We start from the raw sequence: 15,834 nt of genomic DNA on the forward strand, positions 1-15,834 counted from the left end.
TCAGGCCATGCCCTGGGTGATATTTTGGGCGAGCCGGTGGTCTGAGCCGAGCGGCGTCGGGTGGAGGCTCCCCTTGGACCCGCCCCGGTACCGAGTGCCTGGTGCCGAAGCGTCTCTGGGCTGTTCCCGCCGGTGGCCGGCTGAGCCCCATTTTGCAGGAGAGAAAACTCGGCTCCAGAGAAGGGAACTTGGCCGACTTGCAGAGCTGGGCCGGGAACCCCCGCGGCCAGTCCCCGGTCCCTTGCTTTCGCCGCTGGGCTTCCCCTGCGCCGGGCAGACTGCGGAAAGCTGGTTCCGAAAGCGGTGCAGGTTTCTGGGCCGGCCGCTGGGCGTGTCGGTTCCGAAGTGTCGGGGGAGGGGAGACGGAAAAGCCTGGCTCCCCGGCCGGCTCGGTGCCCGATGGAGCACGTTGGGGGGGAACCGGAGACTGTGGGAAGCCAGCGGGGAGCCAGGAGGCCGGCAGCGACCTGCGCGTTAGTCACCCTCCACCCCAGCAGCAGGCGCATCCGGGGCTGTTTGCGTGCGCGTGGCCGGGGCGGATTCGGGGCGGGCCGAGACTCTGGGCTGGGACGGGCACCAGTGATCTCAGCAGCACCCCGCCCCGGAAAATCAGCTCCTTTTCCGGCCTGGCACAGCAAACCCCGGGACGTCCTGGGGCCACTTTGGCTGGAGGCGGGCATCTGCCCCTCTCCTCCTCCCCCCCGGGGCTGCATCGGCACACCCTGCCCCACCCCCGTCCGGCGGCACGGAGAGCGCCCCCTCCAGAGGCATCTGGGGGCGCGCTGTCAGCCCTTCCTGCTGGAGGGCCGTGCCCGGCGGGTGGCGCCCCAGTCCCTGTGCAGTGTCGGGTCCACGCCCACCGCCTGCGAGACGTGACCCCGCGGGGGTCGTAAGCGCTGCCGTAGCAGGAGGATGGGGCATGGCGGGGGCTGGGCCATTCCCGCGTTCCGTGCCGCCTGGCGCTCCGCTTTGCATGCGCCCGCACGGCCTCGGGGACCCGCGGCGCCCTGGCAGGGCCACAGGGCTCGGGTCTCCTGGTCCCACGCGGGCTCAGCCGTGGCCCTGTCCTCCCGGGCGTATTGCCCGGCTGTCGATAGGGGGCGAGCCGGGGACGGGCGGTGATGCCCGGGTGCCAGGCTCCTGGCCGCTCTGACCCCTCTGCTCTCTCTCCCTCCCAGGCCTACTCTCAGGACGCCTACTTGAAGGGCAATGAGCCCTACTCAGGAGGAGCCCAGAGCATCCCGGAGCCGCCGCCCATCTGCTACCCTCGGAAGACCTACCCCTTCCAGGCCCGGGCTCCCAGCCGGGAAGCGACGGTGGCCGAGCCTGTGCAGGCCCAGCCGGCGGACGGCAGATCCTCCCGGCCGGCTCCTTCGGGCCCGGCTTCCCCCCTGACCAGCGCCTGGCTCGCCGGCCCCACGCCCAGCGCCTGGAACAAGGCCACACGGGAGTTCAGCAGCGCCCGCTCCAGCCCGGCCCGCTGCCCCCCGCAGCTCTACTACGGGACGCCCCAGCCGAGGCCCGAGGGGCCCGTCGCCAGCTCCCCCTCGCGGGTCTCCCCCGGCAGCTGCCCACCCCCCCTTGCTGCTTCCTTGCCAGAGCGGTACGGCACCCCGACGGCTTCCTCCGCCAGCAGCCCGGCCTGCTACGGGCGGCCCCTCCCGGACCTCTGGCCTCCCTGCGGCTACACGGAGGCGGGCGCGGGGCCTGGCGGGCTGGGCCGCCCCTCCTGGGAGTGCTCCGGAGGCCCCAGGGCCGTGGGCCGGCGGGAGTGCCAGCAGGCGCTGAGCAACTGGCTGGCCCGGCAGGAGCCGCGGCGCAGCTCCTCGGAAGAGCGGCGGTACGCCATGCCGCCCCGGTACCGCAGCGCCTCGCAAGACCGCCTGGGGGACAGCCCGGCCGCCAGAGGCTGGCCCCACAGCGCCTCGCAGGACACGCTGCTGCAGCCCAGCCACGCCGCCTGGGGCTGCCGGGCCCGCTCCGACAACTACCTGGGGCGGTGTGGGCGCTCCACCGAGGCCCTGGCGCCGGGCGCGCTGGCCGGGGCCTGCTTGGACAAGGGCGCCTGGCTGCCGGAGAAGCCCCCCAGGCAAGCGGCCAGAACTGCGCCAAGCCAGCCCGGCTCCCGCCCCCCCGCTGCCCCCGCCCGGGTGCAGAAACACCCGTCCCAGCCCGACCTGCGGAGCATGGACGACTCGGGCTACGTCGGCTACCGGAGCTACAGCCCCTCCTTCCAGCGCCGCACAGGCCTGCTCCACGCCCGCTCCTTCCGGGACCCCGGCTTCGGCGGCCTGCTCGCCTTCAGTCTAGCGCCCTGGCCGGGCCCGCCGCCGGCCCCCCACCCGGACAGACCCACGCCGCCAGCGGCGGCCCCGCCCCCCCCGCCGGGCAGCGGGGCCCCCCCGGACCAAAGAGCCCCCAGCCAGGAGGGCAGCGCCCGGCTGCCCCCGCCCGAGGCGGAGGAGCGGAAGGGGGAGGTGGTGCTGCGGCAGAAGCCGCCCACGGGCCGCAAGGCACCGGCGCCCGCCCGGCAGATGAATTTCGTCTTCCCCGAGGAGCCGAAGGAGACGGAGCTCTGCGACCCGCCCAGCGGCAAGGGGGAGGCGGCGGAGCGGCCCGCCCAGCGCGTGGCACCCTTGGCCGTGCCGGAGGATTCCCTGGCGTCCATTCCCTTCATAGGTGAGGGGGGTGTGGGAACGCCAGGCGCTGGGGGGGGCGGGGGTTCCCTCAAGCACAGCACTGGGCTGGGGGGGCTCACAGCTGGCAGCTCCTCCCCCCGCGTCCAGGTCTGTGCCAGCCCCCCGGGCAGATCCCGCCGTTGGCTCCCCTGCTTTGGTCCCCGGAGCGTCGGCCGGCGAGGCTGCTGGGAGGGGAGGCCGAGCGGGGCAAACGGTCGTCTCCTTGGCCCCGTGTCGGGGCGGGACAGGCGTGTGCCCGGCCCCCGACGGGCAGCCCGCTGCCGCTGTGCCAGGTGGGCCCCGAGATCAGGGGGGCAGGATGGGCGTTACGGGGGGCCCGGCACCCGGCGGCGCTGCTCCTGGGCTGCCATGCGGTACCCACCGTGGCCACCCACCGCTGCAGGACTTGCCTGCGCGAGCAGCGAGGGGAGGAAGTGCCCGGCGCGGCAAAGGGGAAGGGCCCCCCAATCCATGCAGCGGAGGAGGGGTCCGGCAGGCCCAGGGAGCAGGCGGGGGGGATCCCGTGTCTCTGTGTCCCAGCCGAGCTGAGCCGAGCGCCGTTGGGAGCCCAGGACCGGCCTCAAAGCTGGCGCCGTCTCACCCCTGCAGTCTCTGTGCCATGGCCCCTTCCCCCGCTGTTCCCCAAGCTCACCCCCTTCTCCCCCCAGACCCTGCAGTCTCTGTGCCATGGCCCCTTCCCCCGCTGTTCCCCAAGCTCACCCCCTTCTCCCCCCAGACCCTGCAGTCTCTGTGCCACGGCCCCTTCCCCCGCTGTTCCCCAAGCTCACCCCCTTCTCCCCCCAGACCCTGCAGTCTCTGTGCCACGGCCCCTTCCCCCGCTGTTCCCCAAGCTCACCCCCTTCTCCCCCCAGACCCTGCGGCGTGCAGGCGCTGGGCAGAATCTGGCCTCTGCCCGCTGCCTGCCAGGCAACCCCCGAGGCCGAATCCTTCCAGCGGGGGGCTGCTGCTCCATGTGGACCTCTCCCTCCACACAGGGCGTCTCTGGGGGTAGCAAGTCTGGGCCGGGACCCCCCAACTTGCCCTGTAGGTGCCGCCCGGCGGGGCTGGGCCGGGCCTGGCTCAGGAGAGGCCAAAGGCTGCGTCCCCCGTTTCCAGGCCGTGGTGCCAGCCACGCCCCGGGCGCTGCACGGGGAGGGAGCCGGCCCGGGGGTCTCCGGCTTTCCCCGGCCTGCCCGGGCCCCACGCACTCACTGCCCCGCCAGGGGCAGCAGGGGAAGTGAGGGGCCCAGAGACGCAGGGGAACCCAGCCAGTGCCGGCTTCGAGGCGGTTCAGGGCCAGGCTGCGCTCGGCTCTGCGGGGAGACGCCCTGGCAGGGCCAGGAGCTGACACGGGTCCCCGGCTGCCCCTCAGGAGGTCACCATAAGGGGGCCCCTACTTGCCCGGCCCCCCTTTGCTCTAAGAGCTGCCCCACTTCCGGGGGGGGGGGTCTCCTGGTCCCTGTCAGCATCGCTCCGCTCCCTGAGCGCCACCTCCCCCCCCCGCGGAGCAGGCCTGCAGGGGACATCACGGCCTTTCCCCCGGCACACGCTGGCACAGTGACGCGGCTGCCCCCGCCGTGCCCAGGCTGGTACTGTGGGGCCGTTGTTCTCCCTCTCCAGCCTGGCTATTGTTCGTGCTCCTGGCCCGCCCGGCCTCTGTTCCCTCGCCGGGGGGAGCGTGGCGCGGGGCACACAGCCTGCCTTGTGGGCAGCGGGGCAGGTGCATCGAGGCAGGGGGGCTCCCCTCCTCCAGGGGATGCCCCTCCCAGCCCACTCCATCTGGGCCCCTAGGACCTGGCACCCAGCCTGGCGCCGTGGGGGGCCACGGGGGACGAGCCCTTTGGGGAGGGAGCCCTGGCTTTGGAGTGGGGGCAAAGAGGGGATTGGGTCTTGCACCCCGGCTGCCGAGCCCACACCGGACACTAGTGCCGGGACGGCCCTGCAGAGGGCCAGGGGTTCCCCGGTGCTCTGGTCCTGGGCTGTTCCCTGCAGGGGGCGCTGGCGACACACAGGATGGGGGGTTGGATCTCTGACCCTGCAATCCCAGCAGCAGGTGGCGCTCTGGGGCAGGTGCCCTCAGGCTGGGGGGGGGGGGAATCTCTGACCCTGCAATCCCAGCAGCAGGTGGCGCTCTGGGGCGGGTGCCCTCGGGCTGGGGGGGGGGGGCTGGGGGGGGGGGAATCTCTGACCCTGCAATCCCAGCAGCAGGTGGCGCTCTGGGGCAGGTGCCCTCAGGCTGGGGGGGGGGGGGAATCTCTGACCCTGCAATCCCAGCAGCAGGTGGCGCTCTGGGGCGGGTGCCCTCGGGCTGGGGGGGGTCTGCCCGGGGCAGGCGTGGGCGGGAGACCCCAGCCTGTCCTGCGGGGTTCTCGGGAAGCGGCTCTGTTCCCCCCCCCGCCGTGGGTCGGGTGCTTCATGGCGCTCCCCACTCTTCCAGACGAGCCGACGAGCCCCAGCATCGACCTGAAGGCCAAGCACGTCCCCGCCTCCTCCGTCGTCTCCAGCGCCATGAACTCTGCCCCCGCCATGGCCACCAGCCCCTCCTCGCCCCCCTTCTCCTTCACCGCCAGCCGCCACTACTCCCAGGACTGCAGTAAGTGCCGCCTCTCCCACGGGGCCGGGGCTGGGCAACGCCGGGGTCCTGGCGGGGCTGGCTGGGCCGTGAGCCGCAAGGGGGGGACGGCCCCTCGCTTTCAGGAGAGCCCGGGGGGGGATCTCGGGAAGGGCGAATCCAGGGGAAGCCCCCGGGGGTTCTGCTGGGCCATGGGGCAGCCTCTGGAGGGATTCCCCATAGCGTATGTCGCGGGGGGCTCGGTCTGTGCACAGCACCTGCTGAGGGGAGCGGGGCGAGCCGGGCCGGAGGGGCCTTGGCCCGAGGGGGGGAAACAGGCTACAGAAATCAAGTGCCAGCGGCCAGGGGAGTTCTCAGGGCTGCAGCTCCTCCGGCCCCTGGCGCACAACCTCCCTCCGGCAGCTCCCTCCACCCCTGCCTGCCACCTGTATTGCCTCCCGGCGCTGCCTGCTGGGGCCCGGCGCACGCTGTCTCCCTGCACTCCCGGCTTGCTCGCGCACCTTAGCGGCAGTGGAATGACTTGCTTGAAGCCGTGCAGCAAAGCTGCGGCAGAACTCAGACGGACGGCCCCCCAGCTCTACCCTCGAAGGAGCCTTCCCTAAACAAGGCTCAGGCAGCGGCAGTGGGGGAAGGGGAGTCAGGCGCTGAGGGTTAACCCAGACGCCGGTGCACGCGAGAGCAGGATCTGGCCCGCAGTGCGTCCCTGGGCCACCAGTAAAGAGCTGCAGGAGCGCCTGGTTGTGCCAGCGCCGGTGCCGCTCTGTGCGGCCAGCGCCAGGAGAATAAACCCAACTCCCTTGGGGGTGCTGAGACGCCTTCCTGCCCCCAGCACCGTGAGCCCCGGCGGGTGCCCTCCAGCCCAGCGCGGCTTCTCACCAGCCATCGGCCTGCACCGCGAGCGGGATGGGCACACAGCGGTGGGTGCTCTGAGCTGGGGCCCTGCTGCCTGATGGGACCCGGTGCACGCTGTCTCCCTGCACTCCCGGCTTGCTCGCGCGTCCCAGCCGCTGTGCGGAGAGGTGGCACGACTTGTGTAAAGCCAGGCAGCAAAACCGCGGCAGAGCCCAGGCTGCCAGTCCCCAAGCTCTAACCACTAGGCACGTTTCCATTAGACGTCCTGGTCCCCTGTCCTAGGATGAAGGACCCCTTCCCGGGGCTGGTAAATCACCCACCCCCCGTGGGTCTCCTGTGGGGAAGAAGCGGCGCGTTCTGAGTTTGCTGACTGCCCCTTTCTCGCCTTCCCCTTCCAGGCAGCATCAAAGCCGGCCGCCGGTCCTCCTACCTCCTGGCCATCACCACGGAGCGCTCCAAGTCCTGTGACGATGGCCTGAACACCTTTCGTGACGAGGGGAAGCTCCTACGGTAGGGGAGACCCCTTCCGCGCCCTGTCGCACCCCAGCCAAGCCTGGCTTCTTCGGGGTAGCCCCACCCTAGCCCCCTCGCTGGTGTGACCTGACCCCCCGCTGCACAGAGTAGTCCAGAGCCTCCGGGCTGGCAGCTCTCGGCCCATCTTGGGCCAGCGGTGTGATCCATTGGGGCGTAGAACTGCTCTGACCCCGGACAGGCTCCATCCTGTATCTGTCCGGGGCCAGGGGTTCTCCGCACGTTCCTCCACCCCCAGAATCCTTTGCGCCCTGTCACCCCGACCTGCTGTCCAAAGCGTAGCATCGTTCCCGGCCCGGCTGCAGGGTTGTGCCGAGGGGAGCTGAGGTGGTGGCGCTGTCCGGTCCCACTCTCGCTGGTTTCCCAGGGGCGGACAAGCCTAAGCCGGCCTTTGCCCGCGTGGCCTGAGATGTGCCAGGCGCTCCTGAAAGCCAGGTCCAAAGCGTCTCCCCCGGGGCCGCGCAGGGAGAAAGCAGCGGCGCTGGGATTAGAACTTGGGACCTCGGACCCGCGGTGCTTTCCGCTCGGCCAGGGGTGGGCAAATATCGGCCTATGGGCTGGAGCCGGTCGGTCAGGGTTAGCCCCTGGTGGGCCCCCGTGGCTCTATTTACCTGCACGGCCGCAGGTACCGGCAATTGCTGCTCCCATTGGCTGCGGGTCGCCATTCCCAGCCAATGGGAGCTGCGGGAAGCTGTGTCCCAGTCCGCACCGCTTCCCGCTGCTCCCATTGGCCGGGAACGGCGATCTGCAGCCAATGGGAGCTGCAGGAAGCGGTGTCCCGGGCCTGGCTCCTGAGCGCCAGGGCAGAGCCTTCATGGCCTGTCCGAACCCAGTGACGTTGGAGCAGCAGAGATGCACCAGGCGCCGCGAGGAGGGGCCGGGGCCGGGGCCGGGGCCGGTGGGACTTTTCCTCGGCTCGGGACCATTTGCCGCCTCTCCCTCCTGCTCCCTGCTCACGGGTGGCTGCTTCCCTTGCAGGAGGATACCAAGCCGGGTGCCGAGTCTCCGTATGCTCCGGAGCTTCTTCACAGACGGGGTAGGTGTCCGCGGTGCAGAAGGGGGGGGGGGGGTTTCCCTCTGCCAGTGGCATGGCGCCTGCCGAGGCCGCACCAGTCCCCTGCGCCCCCAGGCACGGGGATGCCACCCCACAGGGTCTGTTTCTGCCCTGCGCCCAAGTGCCGCCAATGGTGCCGACGGCCTCCAGCTAGCCCGGTGCACTCCAGCTGTGCTCCAGTGGGTTTGCGCCCTGGCACCTCTGTCCAAGGGAACCCGCCGGTTCGTGCGTCGTCCCCGCACGGCCCTGAGTCATCCGCCAGCCCCGATCGGCTTGAGGCAGGCGGCCCCCAGGATCAACAGGTGTAACACGAGCCAGGCCGCGCTGACGACAGCTGAACCCTCCCGGCTTCCTCCAGCAGCGTTTGTCCGGGGGGGCTGGGGGGGTTTCCATGCTCTCCTGCCTCGTGAAACGCCCCCCCCCCCCCCGGACCACGCTCTGCTGGAAGAAGCTGGGATTGCTCCGCTGCTGCCGGAGTCCCTGCAGTCGTGCACGTCGCTACCGGGGGGACGCAGCCGCGTGTGACGCCCGCTCGGCACTGGGACCAACGGGGGTGGGAGGGAGCGGGGGGGTCCCCTAAAGGGGCAGAGGAGCAGTCACATTCCCGTCTGGAGCCCCCGCCGTGCCCCTTCCCAGAGCTCCCATCGAGCGGGTGGGGCGAATTGCTCTGCTCCCAGCAGCCAAGAGGACAGTGAAGGGACAGCGGCCCCAGGGAAGGCCACTGAACGAATGGGAGACGCTGTTCTCTTGCTCCCGGCCCGGCCCAGTTGGGAATATACCAGCCCCAGGCCGGCTTCTCCTCTCGCTCGCTAGGGGCTGAGCCAGGAGCAAGACAGCACCTCACCCCGTGTGATCCCCCCGGAGTTTACAGGGGATCACCCGTTTTTCAGCATGGGAAACTGAGGCCTCCGAGGGGTAGGGCAGAGGGGCACGTGCACCTCCCTCGTGCACATGCCGCTGGCACCAGTGCAGTGTGACTCGCACCAGCGCCAGCCTGGTTTCACGCCTGAGCAGGTCAGGGGGACCCGTGGAAACCGTGTGTACACGAGGGATTTCTACGGAGGCGGCTGACACCCTGCTGGAGACAAAGCCCGGAGAGTTGCCGTGTTTATGGTTTCACGGGGCTGAGGGTAAAGGACCAGGGGCCTGGCCAGTCCCTGGAGTAGGAGTAGCGGGGCCGGAGCTGAGAGGTTCCTGCCCCCGCACCAGGCCTGCCTCTGGCCTGCCAGGGTGTGAGGGCACGTGGCTCCCGCCAGGACCGTCCACCCATCTCTCCGCTCTCTCTCCCTGCAGTCTCTGGACAGTCTCGGGACGGCTGAAGACTCGAGATCAAAGAGGCACTCGACCTCCGACCTCTCAGACGTGACATTCAGCGACGTGAGGAAGGAGGGCTGGCTGCACTACAAACAGATCCTCACCAAAAAGGGGAAGGTAGGTGCCCGCTGTCCGGTGCCCCCCCAGGCCGGGGGGGGAGAGGGAAAGGGCTGGGCCTGCTTGTCAGTGGAGGACCCCCCCCCCCGGGGAGTCGTGTCAGCACCAGACACCATGTAGGCACCGTTTCTACGGGTCTCCCGTGGTCCCCTTCTGCGCCCGAGGGTCTCAAAGCATTTACACATGGATGAGCCCTCTGGGGGAAGGCTGGCGTTGTTATTGGAAACTGAGGCACGGACTGGGAAGGGATTGGCCAGCACCACGTAGGGAGCAGCGCCAGGATCAGAGCCCAGGAGTCCTGGCTGCCAGGGGGCCCCACGGCTCGGGGGGCAGGAAGGTGTCGGAAACGGGGGCTCCCCACTTTGCCTGTTTCCGCTCTGTGGGGGGTCTGGTCAGGCCGAGGTGGGCCAGCAGCGCCTGCGTTCCGGCCCGCGCTCACGGCCGGCCTGTGCCTCCCCTCCTCCCCGCAGAAAGTCGGCGGCGGCATCCGGCAGTGGAAGCGCGTCTTCGCCGTTCTCCGCGCACACTCGCTGTCCCTGTGCAAGGACAGGCGGGAGGCCGTGACCTACGCGCCGCCCCCAGGTGAGGAGGAGCAGCCGATCAGCGTCCGAGCGAGCCTGGTGGACATCTCCTACAGCGAGACCAAGAGGAAGCACGTCTTCCGGCTGACGACCGCTGACTTCTGTGAATATCTCTTTCAGGCAGAGGATCGGGACGACATGCTGGCCTGGATCAAAGTCATCAGGGAAAACAGCAAAGCCGAGGGCGAGGTGAGAGCCAGAATGGGGCTCCTGGCTCCCTCCAGGCCCCTGGCTCTCTGCACACGCCCCGGCACTAGCCAGTTGGGTTCTCCAGCTGTTTGCCTGCTGCTCCCTCCAGAGCAGGGCTGGCCCAAGCGTGGCCCTCACTGGACGGAGGAGCAGCCTTTAGGGACTCCAAGTCCCAGCATGCCGTGCTCCACTGTGCCCAGAGGGGCGCACTGGGACTCCAAGTCCCAGCATGCCTTGCTCCACTGTGCTCAGAGGGGCGCACTGGGACTCCAAGTCCCAGCATGCCTTGCTCCACTGTGCCCAAAGGGGCGCACTGGGACTCCAAGTCCCAGCATGCCGTGCTCCACTGTGCCCGGAGGGGCGCACTGGGACTCCAAGTCCCAGCATGCCGTGCTCCACTGTGCCCAGAGGGGTGCACTGGGACTCCAAGTCCCAGCATGCCGTGCTCCACTGTGCCCGGAGGGGCGCACTGGGACTCCAAGTCCCAGCATGCCTTGCTCCACTGTGCCCAGAGGGGCGCACTGGGGCTCCAAGTCCCAGCATGCCTTGCTCCACTGTGCCCAGAGGGGCGCACTGGGACTTCAAGTCCCAGCATGCCGTGCTCCACTTTGCCCGGAGGGGCGCACTGGGACTCCAAGTCCCAGCATGCCTTGCTCCACTGCGCCCGGAGGGGCACACTGGGACTCCAAGTCCCAGCATGCCATGCTCCACTTTGCCTGGAGGGACGCCCTGGGACTCCAAGTCCCAGCATGCCTTGCTTGCTTTGTCTGGAGGTGTACACTGGGACTCCAATTCCCAGCATGCCTTGCTCGCTTTGCCTGGAGGTGTACACTGGGACTCCAATTCCCAGCATGCCATGCTTCTCCTAAGTAGACTGGCCTCTGCTGCATGCTGGGAATTGTAGTCCACTGGGGCCTCTGCATGGCCAAGAAGAGTGACTGGGGCAGCCTTCATCGGGCCATGCTGTTTGCGTTAGCCCCGGTTGGGCACGGTCCAGGGGGCTCTGACGGTGGCAGGCGCGTCTCCAGTCCATTCCCTGCCCCAATCCAGGCTTTCTGCCCCCAGGGTTACACGTTGCACAGTCGTGTCTCCCAGGGCCTGCAGGGCACATGGGGGGCTCCGCAGAGGGCCAGCCCAGGGTGAGTGGCAGCCCTGGGGGTGGGCGAGAGCCCCCCCTGCTGGAGACAGCGAGGCCAGGCAGGTAGCTGCGCAACCACGTTCCCTGCTGATGGCCCCTGGGGGGCGCTGTGGGGCAGCCCTGCTGAAACCCCTGCGCAGCCAGCTGGCATGTTCCTTAGCTTAGTGCGCCCCCTGCTGGCCTGCAGAGGGATAACGGTCGGGATGTCCAAGGATCCCAGCCACGGGCTGTAACACAGCCCCCTCCTCTAGCACCGGGCCCGCAGGGCCCTCCGAACAGCCGTGGAGCCCGGGGGGTCTTGGATCCTCCCCTGGGGCACAGGCAGCAGGCAGAGGGCAGTGTGGGGGGTAGACACCCCACCCTGCTGGTTGGGTGTGGGCTGCACACTGCGCCCCACTGGCTTCCGGAAGGAGTTAGCTGGGAATTTGTTTTGTGTGGAGAACAAAGCTCAGCTCACGGCATTACAGGGGTGGGAGCTGGACTAGATCCAAGCCAGCTGTGGGCGCTGGAGGGGTGGGAGCTGCCCTAGATCCGTGTCCAGCTGAGGGCACTAGAGGGGTGGGAGCTGCCCTAGATCCGTGCCCAGCTCAGGGCACTAGAGGGATGGGAGCTGCCCTAGATCCGTGCCCAGCTCAGGGTGCTAGAGGGATGGGAGCTGCCCTATATCCGTGCCCAGCTGAGGGCGCTAGAGGGGTGAGAGCTGCCCTAGATCCGTGTCCAGCTGAGGGCACTAGAGGGGTGGGAGCTGCCCTAGATCCGTGCCCAGCTCAGGGCACTAGAGGGGTGGGAGCTGCCCTAGATCCGTGCCCAGCTCAGGGCACTAGAGGGGTGGGCGCTGCCCATGATCCATGCCCAGCTGAGGGCACTAGAGGGGTGGGAGCTGCCCTAGATCCGTGTCCAGCTGAGGGCACTAGAGGGGTGGGAGCTGCCCTAGATCCGTGTCCAGCTGAGGGCACTAGAGGGGTGGGAGCTGCCCTAGATCCGTGCCCAGCTGAGGGCGCTAGAGGGGTGGGAGCTGCCCTAGATCCGTGCCCAGCTGAGGGCACTAGAGGGGTGGGAGCTGCCCTAGATCCGTGCCCAGCTGTGGGCACTAGAGGGGTGGGAGCTGCCCTAGATCCGTGCCCAGCTCAGGGCACTAGAGGGGTGGGCGCTGCCCATGATCCATGCCCAGCTGAGGGCACTAGAGGGGTGGGAGCTGCCCATGATCCGTGTCCAGCTGAGGGCGCTAGAGGGGTGGGAGCTGCCCTAGATCCATGCCCAGCTGAGGGCGCTAGAGGGGTGGGAGCTGCCCTAGGTCCGTGCCCAGTTCAGGGCGCTATGGAAGCTGAATTTCCTTAGGATTCCCGCAGGCTCCTGTCCACATGGGGCCCTGCTGTGATTCCCCTCGCCCCGGTGTGGCACAGCCCCCAGGGGTGCGCGGGGGCGGAGCTCTTGGGGGGTCAGAGGCAGCTGGGCGAAGCTGGGATCTGCGGGCTGAGCGGTGGCGCCCCAGGAGCGGGTGCCAGCCGTGGGGCATGAGGTGGGCACGCAGGCGGCTGATGGCAGCCGGAGGGGGTTGGCACGCAGGGCACAATGCTGCATGGCCCAGGAGCCCAGGACCAGAGCAATGTGGGGCGCAGCTTTGTCACCCCACGTCTCACCAGCCCCCTTTGGAGAGCCGGATCTCTGGGCCCCCAAGCCAGGGACGAGCGAGGTGCCATCGGCGGGGGGGTTGCTCCTCGTGCTGCGCTGGGCACTGCCGGGCAGGAGTGTAGGGCAGCTCCCACCCCCGTCCTGAGCTGGGCTCGGATCTAGGGCCTGGCTCCAGGGGGCTGGCGGTGTCCAATGCGCTGAGGTTTCGGTACTGGGGTCTCTCTGCCTTGGCGGGGGACCTGTGTGTGGCCCAGCCCCCAGACTGGCCTGTATTGGGGCTGGGTCCTGTCTGGTCAGGCTGCGGGGCCGTGGGGCAGGGAGGGGCCCATCCGAAGGAGAAACGACGACACGACGACGGACGAGACGGCGCTTGCTTGGGCTCTGGCGGCAGACGCGAGGCTGACGCTCCCCCCCTCTTGTCTTTGTGCTGCTCCAGGACCCCGGGTTTGCAAGCCAAGCACTTATCAACAAGAAGCTAAATGACTACCGGAAAGTGAGGTAAGGGCCCCGGGCGCCTGCCCGGCTGGGGGAGCAGCCCCTAATGGTTAGGGCACTAGCCTGCGAAGTGAGCCAGGTCCCTGCTCTGACACTGACCTTGCGTGTGGCCTTGGGCCTGTCACTTAGCATCTCAAGGGGCCAATAGGCTGGGAGGGTGAATGCTGTAGCGGTGCACAGCTCCTGCACAGGAGGGGGCCGGAGAAATACTGGGGCACCCAGCTGCCTGCCCCTAGCAGAGCGACACTTCCGGAAATTACCCCACTAAACCAAACCGGTTTCAGGCAGCGGATGAATCCGGTTTGAGGGCGCCAGGGGGTTACACGGGTGCTGCTAGGTCGGCTGGAACCCGAGCTAAACTGGTGGGACTGTTCCTTGGCACCCGGGCTCGGAAGAGCGGGAGCCCTGCTAGGCAGGGGTTTGTGGTGCCCCTCGCTGGGCATCACGCCTGGCACGGGCGCTGGGCAGAGAGGGCCAGGCAAGGGCTGGAGGAGGTGCCCTGGGATCCCCAGCAGGTGCCCCTGTAATGTGGGGCAGGGGAGGGGGCTGTAACCCCCCCACACCTGTCCTGGGGGCACTGGGTATCCCCAGACAGGGGGAGGGGAACCCGCTGCAGTGTGAAGCATTGTGGGTCAGTGGCAGCCCCCAAAGGAGCTAATTTGCATAACCACTCCCAGGATGCCCTGCACTGCAGTTTTGCCACCAAACGGCCGTGCAAAAGCGGAGGGGGGGTGAGCGTGCAGGGTGTGCAAGGGCAAGTGTGAGCATCCAGGGCGTGCGAGGGCAGGGGTGAGTGTGCAGGGCGTGCAAGGGCAGGGGTTAGCGTCCAGGGCGTGCAAGGGCAGGGGTTAGCGTCCAGGACGTGCGAGGGCAGGGGTGAGTGTCCAGGGCGTGCAAGGGCAGGGGTGAGTGTCCAGGGCGTGCAAGGGCAGGGGTTAGCGTCCAGGGCATGCGAGGGCGGGGGTTAGCGTCCAGGGCGTGCGAGGGCAGGTGTTAGCGTCCAGGACGTGCGAGGGCAGGGGTGTGTGTCCAGGGCGTGCGAGGGTAGAGGTGGGCGTGCAACGGGCCGAGAGGAGCATCTGCTGGGCGTGCGAGGCTGACACCCCCCCCCATCTGCTCTCTGTGCAGCCCCTCGGGAACGAAACCCGACTGCTCCCCCAAGGGCTCGCGTGGGCTGGGGATCAGGGCAGAGTTCCTGAAGCCGACGGGCACGAAGCAGGATGTGGCCATGACGAAAGGTACGAACGGGGGGGGCCTGCGGGGTGAGGGAGGGGGGCTGGGCACTGAGAGTCGTAAGGGGACATGTGGGGCGTGTCTGTGGGAGGTTGTGGGTCCACAAGGGGACTGGGCCAGGCCAGCCGGACCCCAGCGCCTGCGATCGGCTGAGATGGGCCCGGGTTGAAGGCCGGCTGGGTGGAGGGGCTCCCCAGCAAGAAAGGGGGGTGTGAACGGTCAGGGCCTGCACCCCGCAGAGCTCACAGGGACGGTCGTCTCTGCTGGACGAGGATCCTCCGCCCATTGGGGCGGATGAAGACCTGGCCTCAGTTTCCCCTGCCTTGGTCGCCTCCCGCCTGGATCACAGCAAGATGTGTGCAGGCACTTAGACGCCGATTTCCCCGTTGGCGGGGGGGTTCTCGACTCCCCCCAACCGCCCCCACTCTGGTCCTTCCCCCCAGCCGCTGCCCCCCACCAGTTCTCCGCCCCCTCCCGCTGAGCCTGCTCCGTCCCCTCTCCCTGCCAGTGTCCGGCAGGCTCCAGTGCCCAGGAGCCGGTGTCTACCCGGGTGGGAAGCAGTTGGCTCTTAACGCTGCAGCACGGCTCCTGGGCCGCGGGCTCCCTTGCGCCTCCCACGCCCGGCACGGCTCCGTCTGCGCCGTCCCCTGCCGCTGCGGGCTGCAGATCTCGGCACCCCTCCCCCATGCTCAGCGTCTTTCCAGGACCTGCCTCCTCCATCCTCGACCCAGCCCCCCTCCGCACCCCCACGCCCTGTGGGGCCAAGGCGCCAATGCACACGCACCGGCCGGGGCCCCGGGCGGCGCGGCGATGGCTGGGACAGCCTAGGTGTGCGTGGGCCGGGCGGTGGGGGGGGCCGGGTCACCGTGACAGTGGCGAGGCTGCGGGGGTCCCGTGGGGGGGGGGGGCTGGATTCCCCGGCCTCTTGCTCTTTGGAGACTGACACGCAGTTCGGTTCCAGATGAGGGCGGCCCCCAGAAAGTCCCCTGGGGCATCAACATCATGAAAAAGAACAAGAAAGCTGCACCCCGGGCCTTCGGCGTCAGGCTGGAGGACTGCCAGCCGGCCCCGGGCAACAAGGTGGGTGCCAGGCAGCGTCTGCCTGCCCGGAGCCCCCACGGAGCACAGAGAGGGCCGGGCGCTGCCCTCTGCCCCCCCCCAGATACGAGGGCCGGGCGCTGCCCCCTGAGCCCCCCCCCAGATACGAGGGCCGGGCGCTGCCCCCTGAGCCCCCCCAGATACGAGGGCCGGGCGCTGCCCCCTGAGCCCCCCCCAGATACGAGGGCCGGGCGCTGCCCCCTGAGCCCCCCCAGATACGAGGGCCGGGCGCTGCCCCCTGAGCCCCCCCAGATACGAGGGCCGGGCGCTGCCCCCTGGGCCCCCCCCAGATACGAGGGCCGGGCGCTGCCCCCTGAGCCCCCCCCCAGATACGAGGGCCGGGCGCTGCC

The 15,834-nt window shown here is 69.4% G+C and overlaps 1 protein-coding gene across 5 annotated transcripts in view; it reads left to right on the top strand.

Moving 5' to 3' along the window:
* ARHGAP23 (Rho GTPase activating protein 23) overlaps positions 1-15,834 on the top strand; it is a 112,347-nt gene that overhangs the window by 80,674 nt on the left and 15,839 nt on the right. For 4 of the 5 annotated variants that reach the window (XM_089773932.1, XM_075911441.2, XM_075911440.2 and 1 more), the window contains 9 exons: positions 1,179-2,679; positions 5,116-5,271; positions 6,501-6,612; positions 7,612-7,669; positions 8,981-9,118; positions 9,589-9,888; positions 13,095-13,156; positions 14,282-14,391; positions 15,348-15,466. In XM_089773932.1, the coding sequence (XP_089630058.1) occupies positions 1,179-2,679; positions 5,116-5,271; positions 6,501-6,612; positions 7,612-7,669; positions 8,981-9,118; positions 9,589-9,888; positions 13,095-13,156; positions 14,282-14,391; positions 15,348-15,466 (2,556 nt within the window). The remainder of the gene's footprint in view (positions 1-1,178; positions 2,680-5,115; positions 5,272-6,500; positions 6,613-7,611; positions 7,670-8,980; positions 9,119-9,588; positions 9,889-13,094; positions 13,157-14,281; positions 14,392-15,347; positions 15,467-15,834) is intronic. The other variant, XM_075911442.2, reaches the window with a different exon arrangement.

Source organism: Pelodiscus sinensis, chromosome 29 (genome assembly GCF_052426305.1).
Source record: "Pelodiscus sinensis isolate ZL-2025 chromosome 29, ASM5242630v1, whole genome shotgun sequence".
Lineage (NCBI taxonomy): Eukaryota > Metazoa > Chordata > Testudines > Trionychidae > Pelodiscus > Pelodiscus sinensis.